Source organism: Pyrus communis, chromosome 11 (genome assembly GCF_963583255.1).
Source record: "Pyrus communis chromosome 11, drPyrComm1.1, whole genome shotgun sequence".
NCBI lineage: Eukaryota > Viridiplantae > Streptophyta > Magnoliopsida > Rosales > Rosaceae > Pyrus > Pyrus communis.
The window spans coordinates 4,798,054-4,825,692 of record NC_084813.1 but is presented as its reverse complement, the minus strand read 5'-3'; the positions used below and the strand labels follow the sequence as shown (position 1 = coordinate 4,825,692).

Genomic DNA, 27,639 nt, shown 5'->3' with positions numbered 1-27,639 from the left:
CACATCTGTTTTACATAAAAACTTATTAAACACTATAATACTGTTTTTTTTTTCTTTTTCAAAATCAGTTTTACAAAAAAGTTTACTAAACACTCTGCTTTTACAAAAAAGTTTACTAAACACTCTGCTACTTTATTTCACAGCAGCAGAAACAATTTTTTTTTTCAAAACACAGTAATACCAAACCAGCCCAAGTTTGGCCCCAAAAGTAATAAAATATGAAGGAAAATAAATACCCTGCTTAGCTGAAGATTGAAAAACTAAGCCCTAAAATAGTCTTTAAAATATCAATTTTTAGAAGACTAAAACATAACCAAATATTACGTTTAGTACTCCGTGACTGCAGATGGCCTTGTATCCAAGTCGGTGAACAATGTCCTTTCAAATTTTTAATACCACTTTCTCATGGGCAATGACGAAGAATAAAGTCCCTGTGTTTGTGATGATTGAGCTTTACTTGAAACACACTTTTCAATTTCGTACCGAACTTTTGAATGCTAACCGTTTCCCATCACTGTTTCATTTACAAGTTAGTTTTGCATCAATACCATCATACATGTTGATTGGTGACCTATTTCTTTCTTTCCAATTACAATTCATAACATAAAAATATGAAATATATGGATACAAATATCTAAATCAAAATTTTTTTTTAGACTAATTATGAACAAACAAATTTTCGAATTCTACCACTTAGTACTTCAATATAATAGTTCTTCTTCATTTTAAATGAAATGTCTTAAGTTTAAATCTCGTGATTGCCAATTTAATATCAAAATATATTCTCCAATCATTTAGTGTAAAAATGTCGTTATAAAAAAATGTTCGCCAAATCCTAATGTATTTTTATTAGTAGATAAATTGTATAAACAACTATTTCAAAAAAAGTGTTTGTTTAAACATCAAAGAGCTTTGTTTGGAACTGGTTTTAAAATAAATGAAAGTGTTTTTAAAGAAAATATTTTTGGATTCCAGAAAAGACATTAATTATGTGTTTCTTGCTTCTTGCTTCTTGCATGAAGTAATACAATATATTTTTTCAGAATTCACTTGCCTTTTAGTTAAAAATTGGTTCTAAAAGTATTTTTATCAAAAACGTTTTCAGTAATTTTAAATATATTTCCAAACAAGCCTTAAAGTTTGGTCAAAATTACATCCGCGGCCACCAAACTATTAGAGGGGTACAAATTTTATCTTAGAAATAAAGCAATATTAATAATTTAATAAGGCTCCAAGTCATTGACCTACAATTCAAATATTTCAATTTTAAATTCATGCATGCCCAAAAAAAAAAAAAAACCCACCTAATAAGCAAAATCCTACCAAAAATATAAACTTTCCAAGCTCAAAATAAAAACAAAATAGTTGTTGCAAATGGTGTGAACGTCCATTGTAAATGTGAGCAACTACGTATGACCCTTTACAAAATTGTCGAAAAAAGTGTATTGATAAGTTTGTTAGGTTGAAAAATACTTTGCCTATAAAACAATCATCCAAGCAAGAGAGGAGATCATACGATTAGAGAAGGAAATATTTTAGATAATGAAAGAAAATATTATTGCTGCCTGATGATGATGTAGTGTTACATTCTGGTCCGGGGGCCATCACATCATGGCCCAGCACGCCTTGATTTCGGTCTGGGTGTGTCATGTAGGCACATTTGCCGAACCTTGTAAATATTGTGCCTTATTTACTCTATATTCTGTTGCACACACATCTTCAATTTCACAACAATACTATTTTTTTACGGAAAATAAAATACTATATTAATAACAAAAAAAATGTTTCCATAATATATTAAAATTAAAAACGCTTTTGTGACAAATTAAGGCAAACATGAGTGCATCATGAGACTTTGCACCCACAAACAACAAATACCAATTAATCTCACATCAAATTTAATTAAAACAGATTACCAAACAAATCCCAGTTTGGATCTCTCTCTCACCTCCTTCTCAGCTCTATACATCTCTCTCTCCTCCTTCTCAGTTCTGTACATCTCTCTCTCTGTGGCAAACACGAAACATTCGAGGTCAGTTCAATGCTCCTCTCGCTTTCATATCCAATCTGTATATTTATGTGTAATCTGATAGAATTAAGCTAAAGATTGTAGCTTTGGAGTTTGTGGGTCGTGATTATAATCTGATGAGCTACTTTGTGTATCCATTTATGCATTCCATTCGTGTTTAATTTGATCTCAACGCTTTAAAGGAACAGACCCAAAATTGGGTTTTTGGGTTTGGTAACTGCTCTCCAGCTGTAATGCTTTATGCCATTTATTTCATTGGGTTCAACCTCTGTTTGGTTGCTAAGAAATTGTATGATCGACCCAAAATTTTCACGGGAAGACTTAGAAGAGCTCAACTAATACATTTATGTACTGAGCAGTGGGTTATTTTTGTTTCGTTGTTTTCCTTCAGAATTTTCGTTCCCGCCCCCTTGGTCTTGTTGATTTCAGATTACCGATATTGGACATTTTTCGCTTTTTGTTGATGGAAATTTTAATCTCTATAGGAACTGCTGGAGGAGTCTTCAGATTTGTCCAAGCGTAGTGGAGCACCTGCTGGAGAGTTTTATTGCTATTACTTGATGTTATTTGTTGGAAATTTTAGAGGAGCTTCAAAGGAGTCTTGAATTTAGGCCAAGAAACTCGTGCTCAGAATGATTTAGTCTATGCGCTAGATAATCTAGTGTGCAACAATGCTTCGGACTGATTTTACAAAAACCAGACATATTCATAGGCAATTTGGTAGATTGGACTGTGTTGGAGGGTATAGATGGCTCTAATTTAGATATTGATAGGAGATGGTAGAGAGTGATTTGACCATAGAAAGGGTTGAGTACACGGGAGCCAACTATGCTCAGAGTGGAAGAAAAGTGTCAGGTCTTCGCAGGGAGCCTTCATTCTCTCGCTGGTGCGATGAAGATGGGACAGTGCATTTTGATCGTCTAGTAGGAAATACGGATGCTACTGCAGAAGAAGAGTCTGACTTTGAATTGCCCAAGCTCCAACAGGGTGAGCTAGAAAACAGTATTTTAGATAAGGACAGATACCTCAGTACAAAATCTCAGAAGAGAAATATGCACTTGAACGGTGGTGATGCCATGGATGATGCTTCTAACCAGATTGGTGGGAATGGAAACGAGGAGTATCTGCCCTTTGATATTGAGAATGGGTCTGCAAGGGAGGTACAGGGTGTAGATAGCTCCAATTCTATGCATAACCATAAAACATTACCGTCCAATTCAGAGAACCCTATTACTCTTCCAAATGTGTTGAAGACATTGTTCTTTGTACTTGTATGGTACACTTTCAGCCTGATGTTGACCTTGTAAGTTTCCTCTCTTCTCTATTTTTTCATCATATGTATATAGTTAATCAAATATTCAAGTTACTTACTGATGTAAAGTTTTTATATGGCTTTTATTGTTCTATGGTTTGTTTAGGTACAATAAAAGTCTGTTAGGAGATCATTTGGGGAAGTTTCCTGCTCCCTTTATGATGAATACAGTTCATTTCACAATGCAAGCTGTTTTGTCGAAGGCAATCACGTGGTATTGGTCTAATAGATTCCAAACTGGTGTTGTTATGTCATGGAGAGATTACTTTGTGAAAGGTAAAGTCATATTCCTTGTGCTTTGTTATGCCAATTTGATAAAGTGAGTTAAGTTCTTTGCCGAATAACCTAGTGCTTTCAGCTTTTAGTTCAGATGCTGGTTGGTTTGGAGTTTCCATGTTTTATTGTTTGTCAGGATCAATATTTTCATTTTTTTCTTATAAATAGGAACAGTTATTGTGGATGAGGTTCCCCCCAAAATATTTTTATCTCTTATCTTCTTTTGAAGATTCAAGTGGTATCTTGTTGTGCAAAATGTAAAATTTATACTATACCATCTATAACTCTAATAATTGTGGCCGGCAAGGAGATTTCAAAATGTAAAATTTATACCATACTGTCTGAAATAAGAAGGATGATCTGTGGATAATCTTCCTTCTCATTCTTAAATATATTTCCTTTGCTGCTGTGTTCATAACAATCTTTAAGTTATATGAATCAGACTCTACGTCTACGTTTTAGGTCCATGCCATTTTTTTATTCTTTTAAGGAAACCTTTTTGTGTACCTGGGTTGTGTCCCTGTGGTGACTTTATAATCTTGCTAGATATCAAATGACAGGATCAGAATAACTTTGAGAAACTTGAAATTATATGTATTAGATATAATCTTTAATATTAAGAGCATTCATGCTTATTTACAGATAGATACATATGTGTGTGTCCTATAACATCAAATGGTTGAGTTTCTTTATTAAGTAGAGAAGTGTGAAATTTTTATTTTCTTAAATTTAAATTGCAGATGACATGCTTTACTTTTTCTGCTTCCCTGCTGGAACTGAATTTGCATTTTTTTCATCGTTTAGAAATCGGGTTGTTGTTTAGATTTGGATTAAGTGTAATACTTGCGACTTTTACTTGCATCAGTGATGAATTAATTTCATTTATCAGCTCCTTTATTATTGTCGCAAATTAGAATTTTTGTAAAAGGAAATACAGTTGCTAACGTTTTACGTCAAAATCAGAATTCTTTGCGTGAAATTTAATTTTTCATACATTTTATAAAAAAAAATCCATACATTTTCTTTACTGTCTGATGTTAGTGTTTACAAAATATCCTTCCATTCTTATAAGTTTGTGGTCATATACTTGCTACTTTTTTGTTATTTAATAAATTAACTTTTCTATCAACTAATGCTACAGATGGACTTTGCCTTTCACAGTTGTACCCACGGCTATTGGAACAGCAATGGATGTTAATCTAAGCAACGCATCCCTTGTTTTTATATCTGTCACGTTTGCCACAATGGTTGGTTACCTTCTTTGCACATTCACATACTATCATTTTTCAAATTTTATCAGTCAACCACTGACTTCCCTTTTACTTTTGCAGTGTAAATCCGCTGCTCCTATATTTCTCCTCCTATTTGCTTTTGCTTTCAGGTAAATTTCTTGCCTGTAGAGTTCTGTACCCAGTTTCCCTAATCATGTGCATAAATATCCATACCTGAATGCTATCCAGTCTCTGCTATTTATGTAATCCAGTGCTCTTCTTGTATCCTATTGGTGTCTGAAGCGCCTCTTCTCCCTCATTTTTTATACTATAGTAATAAATGTATTCTGGGTCAATGTTAGTGTTGAAGTGAATTATGAATTATATCATGCATGTCATTGTGTCACACCCCAAGCCTCGAGACATGACTAAAAAGAAAACTAAATAAATAATCTCTCTTTTCTTGTTTTCCAGCCTTGCATGGCTTTCCTCCCATAAATGAATTAAACATCTCTTTATCTTCTGTAAGTGGACCAATCTAAGATATAGAATAATGAAAGTTATTCATTTAAGTGATTCTTGCATGCTTAAAGTCAATCTTTAGGTTACGGCCCCAATTTTATAGTTATGAGCATTTACTTTGAATTCATCCCCCAAGAATCTAGTCTCCCATTTTGTATTTGTAAGCTTTATTTACTTTGACTCCATCCCTAAGAATCTATGTGGCCTCTTAAATATTACCTTAATTAAGTAGTAAATTTGAGAATGGGTGTTACACATTGTCGTCTAGTAACCCTCTAAGTTAGTGCTTATTGTTTGGTTTTCACCACCTTCATTTTCTCACTGATTGTGACTCTTGTCCTGATGTGCACTGCAAATTCTCTGCTTCAAAGATTGGAGTCACCAAGCGTTAGACTTTCGGGGATCATATTAATTATCTCCCTCGGAATACTATTAACAGGTAACAAGCTTGAGCATATGGTTTATTTCAATATTCACTTATTTTCTTTTCATTTTATAAATTTTTATCTTTCAATTCTCACGATGAAAGATTCTTTCCCTTCCTGCCCCTTTCTTGCTTCTCCTTTCATTTATCTCTGTTTCATTCTCTCTCATCAATCTTTTCAATAAAATTTTGTTTGCTTGAAAGAAAGTTGAACAGGACATTTTATACTTCTAATTTTCATGAACTTATCATTAGGCTTTCCTGCCATCTCTTTGTTAAATTTAAATCTGTCCTAAAGTCTTGTTATTGTTGGATTTGGCCATTATTTACGGGAATAACCAAGGCCTTCATCAGGTTCCATATCTTAAGATCTCTTTGTGATCACATACCAGGAACTTATAGGAGCTTTTTGAAACTTATGGTTTGTTTTAGTGAAGATTGATCACTAAGTATTTGAACATATAAAGGTCCTTTGATATTTAAAATATCTCAACTGAAACCTCAATTTAATCCCTTAGCATTGTTGTTGTTTTTTATGCGACTAGCCCTTGCTTTAATTAGGTTCTTAAGAAAAAAATTTTGGGCAAACTTAAGCATTTATGATACTGCCAATGTTAATATTTTCTTATCTTTCCATATTGAATATTGTGCAGTTGCAAAAGAGACAGAATTTGACTTTTGGGGATTCATTTTTGTCATGCTTGCTGCTGTAATGTCCGGCTTCCGTTGGTGCATGACTCAAATTCTTTTGCAGGTGTGTTTTCTATATGCTTCTGGTTTTCTACCATTTTTGATTTTTTCAGTTTTAATAATTACTTGCTCTTACATATTTTTATTGGTTGCTTTGTTATGCACAACGATTGTGAACGTTTTCCCAAAATCGAAATAAAGAAAGAAGATTATGGTAAGCGCTATTTGATGTTATTGCAATCTCAACATTTTTGCAATTTTTCATTTACTATAATTTGCACTGTTGTCTGCAAAAGCGATCGTGCTCCTTTTATAGGGTCATCAGTTGCCACTATGGTGACATCTTTACGAGTAATGTAAATAACATGTCAATGTGGTCAGTCCCTGCTAGAGTTGCAACTTATTAAGTAATTTGTCGTAGTTGGCAAGTGCAAGACTTTTCCATCTTCTAATAATTTAAACAAATAATTTGATTTGTAAATTCTAATCATTCTTTGAAATAAGAATGCCAATGCATACAAAAGCAATAACATTCTATGCAGTGAGATTTTATTATATTTTCATATTATATACTACAAGATTGTGTTGGTGTATTAAAATTTTTCCCCAACCATTGTGCATTTGGCTTTGCATGCTTGCTGCCTATAATTATAAGTCCTCAAGTAGTTCGATGGTGTCATGATTATGTCCTAAATATATGTAGTTTATGGTGCCATTTTTATTTTTTAATCTAACAATATTCACATTCTATCCAATATCTGTAGTTTATAGTGATTTTGAGATATTACTAATATCATAATAAAAGAAGACGAACTTGTTGAGTTTGTTTTCTGTGTGACTTTAATTTAGTGTTCGAAAATGTTTTCACTACATTATAGCACAAAATTTATACTTGGCTTAAAGAAACTCCACCTTATTTTCCAACGATGTCACCCGACTGAACTGGACCAAGTTGAGAGATTGGGATAGGTGGCTGGTTTAGAGTTTGGCACTGGAACAGGGGTCAGAAAATAAGGTAGATACAAAGATACAGTGTGGTACCTTGATACTGGAAACTGATTTAGGAGGTTATGCAAAATCTGGTTTCACTGGCTGTCCTATAAGCAACCGAGACATTTAAAATCAGTGTCAAAAATTCAGGACCTTCTGAAACTTTCTATTTTAGAAGAATTGCATTTTATTAGAAATTTGTAATAAGATACAGTTACACAAAATCAGGTTTCACTGTTCTATTTTATTAAAAATTCTTAATAAATTGATAGAAGTGAAGGAGGAGTACGCTAATCAATCTTACAACTACTATTTTTGGAGATTTAATTCATTGTCTAATTTGAAAACTTATCCCGTAAGTGGTGGATTCATGCCACTTCATGGAACCATCAGAGGCCTTGATACACGTTTGACTAGATTAGTAATATAAATACTTTGGGTCCTTTGGTTTCCTAACACTAAAAGGTAACTTTTCCATGACTTGGGGTTGTCTGAAACGTGTTACTGCATCTATTCCAGTTGGATGCAATTTGCACCAGGCTAATTCCTTGCGTCAATTTCATGTAGATAAGAGCATTTCTTTAAGAATCGGGACAGTATCATACTATCTTATTTTTTTCAATATATTTAAATTGTGCAAGTTTGCAGAACATACACTAACAGTAGTTCGATTCCATTGTTCTAGGTTTGAGAAATCCGCTTACTTTGATGAGCTTTGTGACCCCAGTGATGGCAGTATTAACTGCCATTCTCTCTCTTGTCTTTGATCCGTGGGATGAACTTAGAGAAAACAATTACTTCAATAATCCAGGGCATGTTGGTCGAAGTTTGTTGCTGATGCTTTTTGGTGGAACCCTTGCCTTTTTTATGGTAGGAGAATATTCAAACTTTTCTTATCACACATGTTTTGTTTTTCTTATGTTTTGTGTACTTAAGACTTTTGTTGTTGACTTTAAATTAGGGTATTAGGTGAGGGCTGAGGAGTTACCAGGATTTGTGTTGACTAGTTCCTGGTTTAAGTTCTGCTTCGATTTTAAACACTTAAGTATGCGCGTATCAAGGTCCTTCAGTAGAGATTTTTTTTTTTTTTTTTTTTTTCCTGTTAGCGGTTAGATTGGATATTGATGGCTGAGACACATAGGGGTTGAGATACAGTCAATTCATCTCAGCTGTTTATATATAACCGAATGGTTGTAGCAAAGGTGCTTTTACGATCTTTTAAGAGAATAGTTATATACACAGTTCATTCTTGTCTGAGAAAGCTGTACTTTGGCATCCCAAAGAGAATAGTTATATAAACACTGTAAAATCATCAATCAGGGTTTAGTCTGAGAAAGCTGTACTTTTGCTGCAGGTATTAACAGAATTCATTCTTGTCTCAGTAACCAGTGCCGTCACAGTAACAATAGCAGGTGTTGTTAAGGAGGCTCTCACTATATTGGTATGTTCTGTTCTCTACAGACCTAAGTGTAATTTTTAGGTTGTTTTACCTTCGGGGCCTACTTGTCCTAAGCTGTACAATCTCATAGTTATTTACTCTTGTAATTCTGTTGTAGTCCTACTGTCTGTATGCCTGAACTGTGTATATCAGAGTAAGAACAATATTCATGTATCACTATTGTTCTTTCCACCTCAAATAACAGTTAATTATCTGGCCTATCTTTTTGTTTTCGGATATGAATTTAGTTGTCTTGAGTGGTCTGGAACTTGAAAGCCAAGGCTTGGAATATGTTTGGACTCTATGGTTGACGTGTGGTCATTGATTTCTTCTTTCCTACCTTGTGATTTGAAGAACAATAAACTATCAAGCGGCAACAAAGGAAAGACTTCCTCTTGCCACTGATTGCATGATGAGAGGCGCAATTAATCTACTTGGTTTAATACGATATTGTCATGTTTTATAGCTTTATCTCTTACACCATAAATTAATTGAGGATGAACTAGTTGCAGACCTGCGGTGCTACCTGAATTAATTCCCATTTAGATTACTTTTTCTATGCACAATCTTTACAATTCAGGATTTGCTGGACATATGCCATGGGAAATTTTGCGAACAATCCCACATGGTCTGATTTGAGTGTCTTAAGGATTTTAGTGGATAGAAGTTGAAAAATTGTGTTATCATATTTCTTTCTTGTCTTCTTTTGATGCTGATCAGGATTCCGTACTTGTCCATATATGAGGCTGCCAAAATTTTGTGTTGATTTCTAATCCTATCATATTTCTTACTCAGGTTGCAGTCATTTACTTCCACGATGAATTTACCAGGTTGAAAGGAGCTGGACTCTTTATAATTATGCTTGGTGTTAGTTTATTCAACTGGTACAAGTAAGTCATCCTCTTTCGGTTGGGGAGAATCATTTGCTCTTTGCTTATGTTGTAGCATCTTCAACAGTGAAGCATTCATTTGAACATTGTGATCATCCATTACATTGCAATTTGTTTAATACAAGTGAGAGAATAAAAAAATAGGCAGGAGGGGCTGAAAAATTAAGTTGGGTGAGTTCTGGTTTTGTCGATATATATATTTGGGGAGAAAAGGAGAAGATAGGAAGTGAGTAGTGAAGTAGTTTCTGCTTGGATGGAAGTGGGATGAAGTAAAACACAGAAATAGTAAATATGCAAAGTATCACTCATGATTATTTATGCATCTTATCTTATAGATACGATAAGCTTAAGGCGCGTCATACAAGGGAAGATGACATGGAGGAACCAGTCACGACAAATAATGCTGCAAAATATGTTATTCTTGAGGAAATGGATGAACAAGATGATGGCAGATGAAAGCTGTACCGAGTCCATGCATCTAATTTTGAAGCAAGCCAATTGTAAGTTCATGAACTACTTAAATCATTTGAAACTTACACTAAATGTATGTTGCTTGCTTGGGATGCCAAATCCATGCATCCAAATATACTCTGTTTTGCAATTCTTTGGGATATATGCATACCAGAGAAACTTGTCATGCTCAAATGTGGCTGTTTGTCGTTACTCCTATTACGTTTATGAATCTACTGCTTAGATGGGGCCTTTTTTTTACTTCTGTACTTATCTCTGCTTGGTTCTCTGTGAACTGATACGCATTGTTGAATTCTCCTGCAATCTCATTTGTACAATAGGCTATTGACATTATCATGTAGTCGGGAAAAGTTCATCTTCATGCATCTTGGTGAAGCTTTTGGCAAGAAGCATGTTTGATTGTCACACTTTTCAGCATTTCTCATGTTTCCTCTTATCTTCTTCAAGCTTTGCCCAAGAATCAACGTGTGGCGAGATTCTCCAGCTGCTGCCCAAAAATCAGAACAGTATTAGGAATTAGTATAAATGGAGTGTTGTTGGTTAGGAATTTGGATATGAGCGTCACGATGTCAAATTCAATAATGCTTCTCTTTTTTGGTCCGGATTATTTTTTGTTAAAATAGAGGGTGTTGTTTGCAACTGCAAGCTCCCAGATTCTTGTAATTTTATCATTCACGAAGGACTGTCATTGCCCTTTCTGTATGTTACAAATTGATTTTTTTTTCTTTATTGAATTTCATATCTTGATTCATGAGAGAGAAATCTAGAGAGAGAGAGAGAGAGAGAGAGAGAGAGAGAGAGAGAGAGAGTATTGGCAAAACCTTTGCTTGATGATGATGCCTTGCATACATAGGTGATTTCGCTTCGTTAAGTGATTTTGTGGCCCCGTTCATTTACCAATCTCAAGAAGCAAATTAAAGAAAACCGAATCGGTTCAGTTTTAGATTAGATTCTTTGTAAAGAGAACCAAATTATGTTACTTTGGTCTTACGGAGCCCCTTAATTAGGTGACAAAGTGAGAATTTTAGTTTTAAATAATTTACTATAGTTGAACCTTTATGTTCTTCTATTTTTTTAGGGGGGAGGGGGATCGGTAGGAAACGAACCCGCACCAGAGTGAATAGGCATGATTGCTTTCCGTCATTATAGTAAAGCATCATCTGCATTTTTATGGTCGTCTTTGCTATGGAGCCATAAGGCTCATTCGGGAAGTATTTTTATATGATTGAAAGCGTTTTTAGAGCAAATGCATTCCAATATCATCAACTACCACCTTGCAACAAGAAATCCGAAATCTTATGTCCCAACCAGTATGACTCACTCTGGTAATAACATCATCAACATTAACATACCTAAACAAACCTCAGCATTTCATAGAACATAAAGACATGGCATCTAAGAGTGCTGCAATTTCCCAAGCATTTCTGCCCTTGTTTTCAGCGTAGAGTGACGGCGCGAACTAAATGCGAGAACTTCGTTAGCCACTTGTTCAACTTCAAATTACGAGTCACAGGAGGACTAGACTTCGTCGGCCTCTTGTACAACTTCAGACAATGTTTTCGGTACACAGCAGCAGAACCAGAACTACGCGGTCTTCTTCTTAGTCTCTTGTACGACTTTCATCTTATCCATTAGTCGAAACTAGGCTCTCCACATAAAAATGGACTTCTAAGGAAAAACGAAGGCCACGAGTTGGAACGTTTTTAGTTTCCTGAGTAGTTGGATCATACAAAACCAGCTCGCTTCTGCTACTTTCGATGTATATTTCGCCATATAAACTGCAGCCGAGCGGCCTCTCAACTCCGAGCAGGGGTCCAATTGTGCATTCCATTTTCCATAACACCTCAGCATTCTGCTCAACCATTTGCCACACATAAAACTCCTTTTGCCTTCCACTGAAAGTATAAGCCATCAAATAAAGAGACTCCTTCGAAGCCGCGAGTTTTTTGCACATTGGACTTCCAAAAACGTTTAAATCCGGCAACTGTAACTGCCCAAACGCCTCATTACGCATGTCAAACGATAAGATCAGTTCAGACTCAACCCTGCCGTATGCAATCCAATAAAGGAAACCATTCACAGCAGTGCACGAAGGTTCATAAATGTCGAAGTAAAACGTATCAATCTCCAGCCAATAGTTCGTTTTCAGTGAATACACCTCAGCGCGGATGCAAGGTGTTTTCGAGCGAGACAAAGAGACAATCCTCACCAACTTATAGTCATCAATAAGCGGGTGGTACCCGAATCCAAGAGCAACACCGGAGACCTGCGCATTATGTACATTGGCACTACCGAAAAGACTGTCTGGGAGGACCCTAAATTCCGCCATGGCAGGATTCCACAAAATTATAGGCGACCCAAGATTAGGAAAAGTATCATGAGCTAAACAAAGTAAACCATTGCAAGATCCCACGAATTTCAAGTGATTGGAATCCATCACAGATGGTATCTCCAAATCTGATAACACATAACCATCTAAAAGCAGCAGAGAAATGACATGCTTACGAGTAATTTGTGAACGATATTTGACAAGGCATCCGGTTTTCGAAATGTTGAGACGGAGGTGCTGAGAAATGAAATGGGAGTCCCTGATCAGAGCATCCCATGCTTTCCGCACCGAGGCGAATCGAACCAGAGATTTGACGGGCAATCTGGAGAGAATGTGGAGCATCAGGTTCGCAGGAAAGGCCATATTTTGACAGCTTGCTTCTATCGCTTCTTTTGTAAAGGGCTTTTGGGTATAAAGAAAAGCCGCACAGCCCGGAACAGAAAGCCATCCGTTTCTTTTCTGGCATTTATGACGTCAACCTGTCACGTAGTTTAGTGATATTGTTATTCACTTTTAAATGAAAAATCTTATATTTGATTCTCGCTCAATACGAATTTAAACCATATTATTGTTAGTTTATTATGAAGCTTATGCTACTCGCCTACTTTTTTTAGTATAGATAATACCATCCGTTAAAAATAGAAAAAAACTGAAGCCATCCTGTTCTTCAGAACTTGAAGTTGCCTGACTATGTGCCATGTGATGTGACGTTTCGTGCCAATAATAAAATGATATATGAATAGAACTTTTACGGGAATTAATTCTTCTATTACTTGTTTAGAAATATATACATGTGCTATCATAGCTTTACAAGGAAACAAAAAACATATACACAAACCTACTTAATAAATGACTCCTATTATTTACATTCCCTTTTTTTCCTAATATTGACTCACGCTAACACTCCCCCTCAAGTTGGTGCATAGATATCACACATGCCCAACTTGACAAGTGAGTCATCAAACCTTCGACTACATACTGCATGAGTTAGAACGTCTGCAAGTTGCTCCTCTGACTTCACAAAAGGTATTGACACAATCTTCCTTTCAAGCTTCTCTTTAATAAAATGTCGATCAACTTCTACATGTTTTGTCCTATCATGCTGTACCGGATTATCAGCTATATCTCTTGCTGACTTATTATCACAGTATAGTCTCATGGTTTCCTTTGGCTTGAACCCAAGCCCCTCAAGAAGCTTTCGAAGCCAGAGAATCTCACAAATGCCGTGAGCCATCCCTCGATACTCGGCCTCAGCCGAGGATCTTGATACTACCTTCTGTTTTTTACTTCTCCATGTAACCAAATTTCCTCCTACAAAAGTAAAGTATCCCGAAGTAGACCGTCTGTCACCTACACTTCCTGCCCAATCAGCATCCGTGAACCCCTCAATCCTCAAATGTCCATACTTCCGATATAGAACTCCTTTCCCAGGTGCAGACTTTAAATATGCTAAGATACGCATAACAGCAGCCATATGATCTAGACTTGGTGAATGCATAAATTGACTTACTACACTTACTGCATAGGCAATATCAGGCCGTGTATGAGCCAAATAAATTAGTCTCCCTACAAGTCTTTGATATCTCCCCTTATCAACTGATTTCTGATTCGGATCCACACATAGATGATGTTTTTCAACAATAGGTGTATCTACTGGCTTGCATCCCAGCATACCAGTTTCTTTTAGCAAATCCAAAACATACTTACGTTGTGACAAGAAAATACCTTTCGAAGATCGAGCAACTTCAACTCCAAGAAAATATTTCAAATCCCCCAGGTTCTTCATTTCAAACTCAGCCGCAAGATTCTTCTGTAACCTTGAAATCTCATCACAATCATCTCCAGTAATAATCATGTCATCTACATATATGATTAAGGATGTCACTTTTTCCTGTCTCCGTTTAACGAACAATGTATGATCAGAATGACTCTAATAATACCCAATCTTTTTCATAACTTGAGTAAACCTATCAAACCATGCACGAGGCGATTGCTTCAGCCCATAAATAGACTTACGCAACTGGCATACTTCGGTACTTCTACCAGCACTGTACCCAGGAGGAAAATCCATATATACTTCTTCCTCCAAGTTCCCATGGAGAAAAGCGTTTTTCACATCAAACTGTTTTAATGGCCAGTCCATATTAGCGGCTAAAGATATCAGAACACGTACCGTATTCATCTTGGCAACCGGAGAGAACGTCTCTTGATAATGTACACCATATGTTTGGGTGTATCCTTTAGTTACCAACCTTGCTTTGTACCTGTCTATTGATCCATCGGCTTTGTATTTGACGGTAAACACCCACCGGCATCCAACTATTTTTTTTCCCTCTGCCAAGGACGTCACCTCCCAGGTATTATTCTTCTGTAACGCCAACATTTCTTCATCCATTGCGTTTGCCCACTTTGGATCCTTTGGAGCCTCATCCACACGAGTTGGTACTCGAATAGCTTCCATATTGTCTATCAAGGTCTTATGCTCTGGTGCAAGACCATTGCATGAGACATAGTTGGCTATCGGATACTTCACTTTGCCTTCCGGAGAAAACCTGTCAGGTGGCACACCCCGATTTTGTCTCGGTGGCAGCTTATATGTATTTACATCAGTACTTGCATTAGTTACATAATCATCCACAATACTTACCTCAGGTTTATCCAGAGAAGAATCATTGGGCATCACCGTGGAGCTAGAGAGAGAAGGGGTTACACAAGTAGGCTCGACAATGAACTGTCCTGACTGCAGATCACTCTCGGCATCTTTTGTTTCTGACTGCATGTTGCTCTCGGCATCAACTTCTGACTTATGCCGTGGCATGTTTGGTATTTCAGCAGCATCTGGCACGGCATGTATGATCACTGCCGCATTAGGTACGGCATCAGCATGCACGGCCTCAGCATCAACCACAGTATTTTCTCCCAAGTCCAACCATTCCAGATCACCATTAGAGCTCTCCCCCTGGTGATCTGAAGATGAAGATACGGGGGCATAAAAAAACTCCGATTCAGAAAAGGTCACATCCATAGTAACATACATATGCCGAGTCTCATGGTGATAACATTTATATCCTTTTTGGTGAGATGAGAAACCAACAAACACACATCGAAGGGCACACGGATCCAACTTAGTGCGATGAATTTTCGGAATATGCACATAAGCCACACAACTAAATACCCGGGGCTTGAGAGTATGAGTAGACATCACCTGAACATGTTGAGTGAGGACTTGAAGAGGAGTTCGAAAGTCAATCACCCGAGAGGGCATACGATTAATCACGTAGACAACATAAGTAACTGCTTCAGGCCAAAAAATCTTAGGAACAGACGCGCCCAGAAGTAGAGCACGTGCCGTTTCTAAGATATGGCGATTTTTCCGTTCAGCCACTCCATTTTGCTGTGGAGTATAGGGACAAGTTGTTTCATGGAGAATGCCTTGATCACAAAGAAACTCCGACAACTCACAATTAAGATACTCACCACCATTATCAGAACGAAGAACTTTAATTACAGATAAGTATTGTGTCCGAATCATTTGAGAAAAGGTTCGGAATACCATACCAACATCACTCTTACTTTTTAACACATATAACCACGTCATACGAGTGCAATCATCAACAAACGTAACAAACCACTTAATCCCAGAAGAGGTAACAACAGGAGATGGTCCCCAAACATCAGAGTGCACAAGTTCAAACGGTAAAACTCTTTTATTCATACTAGGAGGAAACGAAGCCCGATGGCTTTTAGCAGGAATATATACTTCACAATGTAAGTTTGATTCATTTATTCCACTAAATAGACTAGGTAACATATGCCGTAAATACCCAAAAGATGCATGCCCTAACCGACGATGCAACAACCACACTTCTTGTAAATTACTAGACCGGGACGCTCGAACCGCATTAGCTCTGTCAGAAACGACGTCGTCCACATAGTACAACCCCTCTCTCTTAGTGCCACGCCCAATTATCTCCTTGGTCTGAATATCCTGAGGGAGACAAAATGATGGATACATTAGAACAACACAATCCAATTGTTCAGTAACCTGTGGTATGGATAAAAAATGATGGGATAAAGAAGGAACAAGCAAGCAATGATGTAGGGGAAGTGTAGGGGTAAGATGCACAGTGCCGGCACCACACACGGGTGCCAAAGTACCATTGGCAGTTGATATATTTTTCCTGTGAGATGTGGTCATGTATTGAAACATATTTTTATCATATGTCATATGATCCGTTGCCCCAGAGTCCAGAATCTAACCTGTATGGTGCTGATTTTTGGAGGCTAAGAGAACACGTCCCACGGTACCTGTGTCAGAAGACGAGTCACCCCGAGTACCAAGCAACAAATTCTGACTAGAGTCACGAGAACTAGGCACGGCTTCCTGGACTGTGGGTGTAGCCGCAGTAAGGGAGGCACGATCTCCACTGGATCCGGCTGCTCCACGCTCCTTGGCACGCAATTTTTTCTTTAACTCTGGAAACCAATCAGGCACCCCATGCTTAGTAAAGCATGTATCCTCAGTAGGACGGGTTTGTCCACAGAAAGTACACTTCAAATCATCTTTATTTTCTCGATTGAAAGATCGAGAATTTAAAGATTGATTAGAAAAATTACTAGCACGATGAGTACCAGCTGGCCGAGAGATCATTGCCATGGACAGCAACCCTCCTTGATTGTTACTCCCACCCATCATGGTAGCATGTCGTTGAGCTTCACGCCGAACAACAGAAAACACCTCCTTAACAGAAGGTAAGGGCTGAGTATATCACTACGTACTTTATCAAACACATCATCCAAACCCGCCAAAAAAGCATACACACGATCAACTTGAATTTCTTCTCGAAGTGTCTTGAAATCCACAGCACATACCATCTTGATTGGTCTCCATTGATCTAACTCCTGCCAAACGGACTTGAGATCAGCATAATACACAGCAACTGGCCGACCCTCTTGACGGAGTCTGAACGATTTAACCTTCAATTCATAAATCTGAGAAATATCTGAACCATCATAATAAGTTTGAGCCACCTCTTCCCAAACTTCTTTAGCAGTACGTAGGTGAATAAAAAATCCCATGATAGCAGGTTCCATGGAATTGATCAACCACCCTTTTACTATTGCATTCCCTGTCTCCCACGCCTCATACTCAGCACTAGCCTCAGCAGGCTCCTTGGTACTCCCAGTCACAAAGCCCTTCCTACCGCGTCTAGTGATGTGCATCTCCAAAACCTTGGACCAAAAAGGATAATTCGATCCATTTAATTTCACGGTATTTGGTACAGCAGACGCATCACTCTGAATAACGACAGGATTCACTACTTGATTATTGGTTGAATTACTGCCCTCTAACTTCAACATGCCACTGCCTCCTTCTGATGCCATTCGACTTTACCCACAAAAAAATACAAAGCACACGCAGCAATACCACACGCACACGGCACTGCCAGTAATACACACAGCAATACCACACGCACACGGCACTACCAGTAATACACACAGCAATACCACACACACGGCAGCACTGTGCAGACACAGCACCACCCACACTGCTGCACACGCAGCAAAATTGCAGAAAAACTGCACCACCCACTGCTGCATAGAAAAACTGCACTTTTCTGCACCACCCACTGCTGCACACGCAGCAAAATTGCAGAAAAAACTGCACCACCCACTGCTGCACAGAAAAACTGCACTTTTCTGCACCACCCACTGCTGCACACGCAACAAGATTGCAGAAAAATTGCACCACTGTTTTCTGCAGAAGATTTGCAGAAAAAACAGTCAACCAAGCACAGCGGAAAAACTAGGGTTTCGGCCACTCTGGCTCTTGATACCAAATAGAACTTTTACGGGAATTAATTCTTCTATTACTTGTTTAGAAATATATACATGTGCTATCATAGCTTTACAAGGAAACAAAAAACATATACACAAACCTACTTAATAAAGGACTCCTGTTATTTACATTCCCTTTTTTTCCTAATATTGACTCACGCTAACAATATGTTAGATTTTTCCAAATATCTTTGTGTTATTGGCACAATACGTTATCGTGACGGTAAATCCGTGCCACACTAATTGTTCTCTAATGAGAGATTGTTGAGTAAGAAAGCTTGTGCCACGTCACAGGTCCACAAAAGACACACATTGACGAATTTCTTTATTCAGGTGTTATATGGGCACATTTCAGTGAAACCAAATACAAGAGATTCGTTTTGTGTGTCTCAAAGAACGGATGATGTAGTTCGGACTTCCCTACCCAACTGGATGACGGTTGGATTTTATAGGTACTTGTTATTTACTATTTTAGGAAACTACAAAAACCCTTATAAAATACGATTCATGTGAATGTAAATTTCATACAAGATTGAATTAACGAATTCACACCTACAAAACAAATAACACAGTTAGTCTTATTGACGAACACCATAAAAAATGGATTTCTTTTAGTGATGTGTGATATATGCCTGAAAATCTAAGAGTTAGAGCCATGTTTTCCGTATTTTTTTCAAACTTTTCTAGAAGGGAATTAACAACCCCAAAACATGAGTGCAACACGGAAGACGTGTTTTGCAAGTGAAGAATGATTTATTAGGTTTTTATTAGGAGAAATTAGGGTCCTATTCATTTTTTCCTACTCCATTGATTAAAACTTTATTCCTTTTCAACTTTTGATCAAGGTCCTTAGGTTTTAATGAATGTCATTACTTCAATAACAAAATATTTATATGTCAAGATAATTTTTTTGAATACATCGATATTTTTACAGTAAGGGGAGGGGGAGTTTGGCTAGGTCACACAAATGAGCAGCCTAATTTGGTATTGAATTCACTATCTACAAGATTCAAACCTAAGATCTCTCACTTCTAAGTGAAGAGAAATACCAACAGACCGTAGTACTGAGTGACTATATGTCAAGATAATTAAATTTTATTATTACATATATTCATGTAGTAATATATTCATTTAGTATTAGAAACGTTAGTATTTATATTTATGACTAAACTTTGTATCATATATTTCTATTTTTAGTTTGTGCCCATTTTTAACTTGCAACCTTTTTTTTTAATTTGTACCATTTTTCTTTACAGTTTTAAATTGTACCCATATATTAATTTTTTTGTTCCCATATTTTTTTAAAATTTTATTTGAACTCATAATTTTTTCCCATTTTATTTGTGCCCATAATGTCACATCCCGGCCTGGGCCCCCACCATATCCCGGGCTCGACTCCACCATATCACGATATTGTCCGCTTTGGGCCCCGACCACGCCCTCACGGTTTTGTTTCTGGGAACTCACACGAGAACTTCCCAGTGGGTCATCCATCCTGGGATTGCTCTCCGGCGAACTCGCTTAACTTCGGAGTTCCTACGAAACCCGAAGCCAATGAGCTCCCAAAAGGTCTCGTGCTAGGTAGAGATGAGAATATACATATAATGCTTACAGGATCCTCACCCCTGGGCGACGTAGGATCTTACACATAATTTATTTATAATGTACTCATGTATCTTTAAAAATGTACCACTTGTTATGCGTAAAATTTACCAATTTTTTAATGTAAATCTATTTATTTTTTTAATCTAAAATGTATCCATTGTTGTTTGTATAAAATGTACGCATTGTTTTCTATATAAGATGTACCTATTTTTTAAATATAAAACTTCCCCATTTTTTTGTAGAAAATTAACCCACATTTTTAAAATTTATAATTACGTGCACCATTACTCATATAATTATACGGGTACATTTTTTTTTTAAACATTTTTATGGGTTACATGTTATAGCATTTTACTTTTGGAACAATGTTGAAATTGTACCCCATAGATAATTATATATGGCAAATGTACGGGTACATTCTTTTGACATGTGACAACTATTTTATCATTCATAACAATGTTGGATACATTCTTTTGGCACTTTTTTTAACACCATTTCCAATTGATTGATACGTATATATGCGAACATATACTTAACATCTATTAATATACATTTTCAAAAGGAATTATATTGTTATATTGATTTTTTATTCAATCAAAATTTTGAAAAAATTTCCATATTTTTTGTTGGCCCTTTTTTTATTTTTTTTATTTTTTTTTTATAGCTCATTAGATGTGAGATTTTAAATACCATAAAATTTCAAGTTTTATCGTTGACATGGAAATATATTAATATTAATATGTTGAGGTGTACAAAGTTAAAGGACTTTGATCAAAAATTGAAAACTACTAAGGTTTTAATCAATGAGTATTAGTGGTTAAAAACTGCATCCAAAATCTCATTTTTTATTATTCTCTACTATATAAGGCAAGCCTAAGTTGTCCACAAAAAATAATAATAAATAAATAATTAATAAAAAGACTCTTTATACACAATACTGGCGGAGAGAAGAAGAGCCTGGGATAGCATTCCCATAGATTCCATGTTTTATCATTCTTCTACTTTTATGACTGTGGAACCTAATTTCTTTTGCTAGGGCATTGATGAAGCCCCCAACATGAATATCTTTTAATTTTAATTGCTAACCTATATAGTTTTGGTTTTTTGTTAAATTCTTAATCACCATTTTATAAATCTACTTTCATAATCTTCGGAGCTTAGTAAGTAGAGTATTTGATAAAATTGCTTAGTGCTTTACTTAGGAGTAGAAGTTTTCCCAAGTGCCATACGTGATTAAGGATTGTAAACTTAGGACACGTAAAAGCATGAAAGAAGTGGATATTCTTATTTGCATGTTTCCTGTTCTCTATGCTAATAGTGGAATTTTATAGGTTTTGCTTGAACCAGACAAAAAAAAAATGAAGTAGGAGTTGGTAGGGTTACACGAGTCCCCATGGGACCAATAAGTTTGAATTCACTTTCGTAACCATGACACATGACCATGACCAATAAGACTTGTGTAATGATTCAATAAACGGTAATTACGATAACGGTTAGGAGTATTAGATGGTGGACTCGATATCCTACCGCTCACATCATTATCATAATACTTCTCAAAATCTCATTCGTTTTCTACATAATCATTCTTTTTAAGTTTTCTTAAATCAGATATTTCAAATGCCACTTAGTACTAAGATCTAATGATATTTATCTTCACTTATAAGTGAGAGATCTTAGGTTCAATTATTCTCAAAGACGAACTATATTATTGCTAGCCCATTATGAGGTTAAGTCCACCTCTTTTTCTTTAATATAGATAACATTGTTTGTTATAAAAAAAAAAAAAATCAGATCTTTCAAATCAAACCAACTTTTGTACTTTAACTAAATTATGCGTAATTAATTTTTTAAATTAGTTTTAAAACAATTCTAGTGGATACGATCTCGTGCTTGCATAGTTATATTACTATTGATTTGTGCACTTGTGAGTAATTTAATTTGGGTATTTTGAATCTTCCATTTTAGGCGTTCAAAATTCCAAATCATCCTCTATCCCAACCACCACACCCTACTATTGAAATAACTGCCATACCCCCACCATTGCCACTACCATCATTATCATTGTAGCCATCACTATTGTCGCCGCCACCACTCCACTACCATAAGCTCTCTTATACGGTTTTTCATACCAAATCACTTTATAAATTCATACCAAATCACTTTATAAAAAAAAATACAACTTATTAAACACTCAATTACTTTATTTTATAGTTGATTATTCTTTAAGCACAATCGAAATATTTTTACTTAAAAGAAAACAAGCAACATATTTCCAAAGTCCAAACTGCCCCTTATTCATGTGTTTACCTACAATAAAAAATCGTACTAAGGGTTTGTTCATCTCATAATCATTTTTTCTCATCCTTATATCATATAATTATGTAAACATGCCCTCATTGACCTAAAAAAAAATGTAAACATGCCCTCAAACTATAAATACTTTCCACCTAGCTGTAATGGCCACTTCTCTCTCTCTGCATTTGTAGCATTATACATTTATATGAATTACTTTTATAACACATTAGATAACAAGATTAAGGAAAAATTGAGGACGATACGCAATATACCTAATGATGCACGTCTCCCAGATTATATTAACTCCAAAAGCTAGCTTTATACAGACACCAGACGTGAAAAAGAAAGGAAAACCAAAATTTCAAATTATTGGCATTCACTAGTTTAAATTGAATCCTATAGATGGAACTTTGAGTGCAGTATACAACCTTCCAAATTTTCAAAACGGGCAATAGAAATATTCTTTGGGGGTCTCTTTTTGTCTGGAAAGGTTTTGCAAAGTAAATTTACAAATTACGAAACCTTTCAAAGATTATTAAGTTCAGAAACCCTCACAAGAATCTATGGTAGGCTTTAATATCTTACTACTAAAAACTAGAGAATTGTTACCCAACGTAAGGAGAACAACTTTTATACGAAACAGGGACACAGTTATGGTGGTGTTCCATACTAATATGGTAAAGAAAGGGTAATGCTACTAATATGGTAAAGAAAGGGTAATGCTAATTAAGGAGACCAAATTTCTAAATCAAACTTTGTAAATCAAATGATGTGAATGTTGATGATTGGATTATTACTTAAGTGTTGATTAACATGCTTATTTCATATTGGTGACACATCTTTTGCTTTGCAAATTTGGTTTAAAAAAATTCTATAAATTTAGTCTCCCTAACATTACTCTTACAAATTTAGTCTTCTTAGCATTATCGATAAAGAAAGGAATGTGTAAGTTTTTGTCCACGTATTCTTATTCTATTGGCACGGGACTTGGCAATGTACGCGTGTCATATTGGAGAATAATTTAGAAACAAAATAACAGAAATACATAACTTGAAATACTTATACTTTATTACGAAAAACATACTTGCAATACAGAATGAAATTACACAATAAATACAGAAATTATAATGATACTAACTTGAATGAATCAAAGGTAGAGGCTAGCACATAAGCTATGTCCTTCGAACAGTATTTCCGTCCCACTCTTGTGCTTGTGGTTCTACAACGTCTACTCGACCAGGATACAACTACCTAATTCTACAACCTGCACTGGATTATAGAATTCTAGCGAATTTTTTTTGTGTGTTTACTCCCCGGAAAGTTTGTATGGAAGTGAAGGAGGAAGAAAAGATGATCTACGATGGAACTGAGACTCCAGTTATATAGGCTCTTTCATACCTCTTCAAATACCTTTTGGATGTATTAAAGAGTTGTGTCTATTAATCAAAATATTTTTAATTAATTTTAATTAAAAACTTAATTCGAATTTAAAATTAATGATCTGATTAATTTTAATTCTTAGGCCCCATGATACCCCAAGGCCCTTGTCTTGATTAATTAATATTAAATTATATTAATATTATGGTATAATCATCAAGTCTAATCCACACAATTAGTGGCCCAAACTTCAATCCTCATTCCAAATGGTCCAACACCTAATCACTAATGAAGGTGACTGACTTAATATAAGGACCTTAATTTCCCTTGAGTTCCCCGATGTGGGACTAAAGGAGCTCAAAAACTCCAACATGTCATGTAAGTTATTCTCCTACGTAATGAGAGATTTTTTCCAAGTATTAAGAATACGAACGGATACACCATGTATCATAATATAATTGGAGAGAAAATATGTATTTATGTGTCCCTAGTTTTATATTATGAAATGCAGTGCAGTATGAGTACTTCAAAAAAATCTGTCCTACCTAACAAGTAGAAATATTGCTGACCATCAGTAGTAGAGTAGTAGAATACACGCGTAATCGTTGAGAAGGAGTTCAATTTGCATGGTTCTCTCAACCGTACAAGTGGGATGGATATTGGCATATATCTGTCAGGTATTCGTACTTATAAGACAAACGATAACAACAGAGCAATAACTAGATAGCTGGTTCTCACAACTCCAATTATACTCTCTCTCTCTCTCTCTCTCTCTCTCTCTCTCTCTCTTTCTCTCTCTCTGTGGCAAAAATAACATTCAAAATTGAGGTCAGTTCAATGCTCGTCAAAAATCTCTCGCATTGCTATTATTAATTTGTTGCTGTTTGAGATTTTTAATACTCTCTCTCTCAATTCCAATTGCATGCATTGACAGGTAGATCTAGAGAGAGATACAGAGAGATGGCGCGGAAACAGATGTGTTGTAGTACCAGTGTAGTACAAGGGTTGAAGCCAATGCTGATGATGTTGATGGTTCAGACGGCATATACAGGGATGAATATATTTTACAAACTGGTAGCGGAGGTTGGCATGAGTTTAACTGTCCTCGTTGCCTACCGTAACATGTTTTCGGCAGCCCTTATGCTTCCTCTTGCTCTTATATGTGAAAGGTTCATCAATCACGATCTCTCTCTCTTTCTATTTTTCCCCCTTTCATTTATCTAATGATCGTGGTCCTTAATTAATTATAAACTAACAGGAAGAGCAGGCCCAAACTTACCTTAGATATACTGCTTCAAGGTTTTCTCTCCGGATTATTGGGGTAAGAGTGCTAAAACATATTCAAAATTATTTATTTATTACTTTCCCCATTTCTTAGGATTTGGATTTATATCCTAACCTTACCTGTGTTTCTTTATCACATATATTGTTTTTTCACGTAATCACAATGGATTTAGAGGAAATTAAGATGTTTGTTTTTCGACTGAAATCTTATTTATTTTTAATCTTTCAATTTTCAAACTAATAAGGTTTCAATTTAAGATATAGGTAAACCAAGATCGTAACCAAAGTTTGTGACATTCCACATCGCTTAGGGGAGTGGATCCTGTAAGCCTTATATGTATATTCCCATCTCTACCTAGCATTTGACCTTTTGGGAGCTCACTAGCTTCAGGTTCCATCAGAACTCCAAAGTTAAGTGAGTAGCGCGTGAGAGAACCTCCCATGATGGGTGACCCATTGGGAAATTCTTGTATGAGTTCCTAGAAACAAAACCCTAAGGGCGTGGTCGGGGCCCAAAGCGGACAATATCGTGCTACGGTGGAGTCGAGCCCGGGATGTGGTGGGTTCACGAGCCAAGATGTGACAATTTGGTATCAGAGCCTAACCCTGGCCGCGAGTGTGCCGACGAGGATGTCTGGCCCCTAGGGGGGTGGATTGTGACATCCCACATCGCCCAGGGGAGTGGATCTTGTAAGCTTTATATATATATATATTCCTATCTCTACCTAGCATGAGGCCTTTTAGGAGCTCATTGACTTCGGGTTCCATCGGAACTCCGAAGTTAAGCGAGTAGCGTGCGAGAGAACCTCCTATGATGGGTGACCCATTGGGAAGTTCTCGTGTGAGTTCCCAGAAACAAAATCGTGAGGCGTGGTCAGGGTCCAAAGTGGACAATATCGTGCTACAGTGAAGTCTAGCCCGGGATGTGGTGGGGTCTCGGGCCAAGATGTGACAAAGTTTCCTTTAAATTTATTTTGTTCTTGTATAATTTCCTCCCGAATGGACACGAACTAAAACATTAGTGTGATGAGTTTAATTAATTTGATGTATTTGAGTTTTTTTTTTTTTTTTTTTTTTTTTTGACATTTATTTCAAACAAATGTATAAATACGTTTGTGTTGAATTATTGCAGGGCAACAATGGCACAAAATTTTTACATAGAGAGCTTAGCCTTAACATCAACAACATATGTTGCAGCCTGCAATAATCTTGTTCCAGTCATCACCCTCATCATAGCAGTATGTTTTAGGTACTTGCACACAGAAGTAATTAAACCACGTTTTCAGGTTTAATGTAATGTAGTTTTATTAATAAATTTCTGAGATTAAACTCATTTAATTTAACTGATTAGTTTGGAAAATATGCTGGTAATATTATAATTAAATATCAGGCTGGAGAGCTTAGCACTTGGAACACATGCAGGAAGGGCGAAGGTTGCCGGGACACTAGTATGTATAGGAGGGACCATGCTCTTCACGTTCTACAAAGGGAAGCCTATTGCCATGTGGTCAACACACTTTAACCTTTTACGTAACCATTTGCATGAAAAAAGCCACGTGGCATCACTGCATAAAAACACTCACACTCAGTTGTTGGGCTCCTTTCTGGCACTCTGCAGTAGCACCTCATTTGCGTGTTGGTTGATATTTCAGGTTCCATTTCACACAACACAGTCCTCATCATATCTGTAAATGTGTGTATATATGTATGTGTGCGTGTGTGGGATATTGAGTAACCTTGCATACTGCATGCATGTGTTTCGCTTAATATTGTGTTTTAGTAATTTCGTGTCTATATTCAGACGAAAATGACGAAGAGATACCCTTGCCATTACTCAAGCACTGCTCTAATGTCTCTCATGGCATCAATTCAGTCTGTCATATTTGCGCTTTGCAAGGAGAGGGATTGGAATCAATGGAAGTTGGGTTGGGATATCAGACTTCTTGCTGCTCTGTATACGGTATACGCGAGATCTATATACACAGTTCGCCTTGATCGAGGAATAACTAATTTGTCAAGGCAAATAAATTGTGTTCTTCTATGCTTGGTTTGTGTGATGTAGGGAGTGGTGACGACTGGACTCGTAGTGACTCTAACTGCATGGTGCGTACGAACGCGAGGGCCGTTGTTTGTGTCAATTTTCAACCCACTTTGCCTTTTGCTGATAACCTTTGCTGCGCCCTTTTTGCTGAATGAAAAGTTATACCTAGGAAGGTACCAACTACCTAGTGAGGTTTCACTAAAAACGCTTAATATATATTACGCTGGTTAACTGTATAGGAGAAAATTAATAACGGAAGTTCTTTTAACGTTTCTATGTATTCAAACTGCAGCATGTTAGGAGGGCTTCTAGTTGTATGTGGATTATACACGGTGCTTTGGGGTAAAAGCAAGGAGATGAAGATGATGACTCAACTGCCACAACCACCACTTCAAGATCAGTACTCCCATTCCATTGACATGGCAACATCTGCAGTTCACACTACTACTTGCGATAGCAATGCACGACCAATCTCAAATGCTCCAATGAACAATCTCAAAGAAAACATTGAGCATTAACTAGCTAGTTCAAAAGAATAATGATAAGTAATGGGATTTAAGACTTAATAAGAGGATCGGAAGAAGACTCCTTTCCAAATGTGTACTACGTACCTATAT

At 36.5% G+C, this 27,639-nt stretch overlaps 3 protein-coding genes across 5 annotated transcripts; 2 read left to right on the top strand and 1 right to left on the bottom strand.

The window, feature by feature from the left end:
* Positions 1 to 1,877: 1,877 nt before the first annotated feature.
* Positions 1,878 to 10,955, top strand: LOC137708699 (probable sugar phosphate/phosphate translocator At1g06470). 3 transcript variants are annotated; one of them, XM_068447831.1, is made up of 13 exons: positions 1,878 to 2,032; positions 2,515 to 3,332; positions 3,448 to 3,617; positions 4,779 to 4,864; positions 4,949 to 4,998; positions 5,722 to 5,789; positions 6,428 to 6,528; positions 6,666 to 6,678; positions 8,140 to 8,324; positions 8,809 to 8,895; positions 9,688 to 9,782; positions 10,118 to 10,271; positions 10,701 to 10,955. In XM_068447831.1, the coding sequence occupies exons 2-12, from the start codon at positions 2,806 to 2,808 to the stop codon at positions 10,236 to 10,238; spliced, it is 1,503 nt and encodes a 500-aa protein (XP_068303932.1). In that variant the 5' UTR covers positions 1,878 to 2,032; positions 2,515 to 2,805; the 3' UTR covers positions 10,239 to 10,271; positions 10,701 to 10,955. The 3 variants fall into 3 exon arrangements, with proteins under 3 accessions (XP_068303932.1, XP_068303930.1, XP_068303931.1); XM_068447829.1 differs by having other exon boundaries at positions 10,118 to 10,282; XM_068447830.1 differs by having other exon boundaries at positions 10,118 to 10,282; positions 10,574 to 10,955.
* A 551-nt stretch (positions 10,956 to 11,506) lies between these two features.
* LOC137708700 (F-box/kelch-repeat protein At3g06240-like) lies at positions 11,507 to 12,945 on the bottom strand. The gene has a single exon (XM_068447832.1). It carries the CDS (start codon positions 12,943 to 12,945, stop codon positions 11,878 to 11,880), a length of 1,068 nt encoding a protein of 355 aa, XP_068303933.1. The 3' UTR covers positions 11,507 to 11,877.
* Positions 12,946 to 24,657: 11,712 nt separating this feature from the next.
* Positions 24,658 to 27,540, top strand: LOC137749402 (WAT1-related protein At1g25270-like). The gene is made up of 7 exons (XM_068489495.1): positions 24,658 to 24,866; positions 24,956 to 25,018; positions 26,114 to 26,230; positions 26,372 to 26,633; positions 26,783 to 26,941; positions 27,044 to 27,195; positions 27,315 to 27,540. Exons 1-7 carry the CDS (start codon positions 24,658 to 24,660, stop codon positions 27,538 to 27,540), a joined length of 1,188 nt encoding a protein of 395 aa, XP_068345596.1.
* The last annotated feature ends 99 nt before the right edge of the window (positions 27,541 to 27,639 follow it).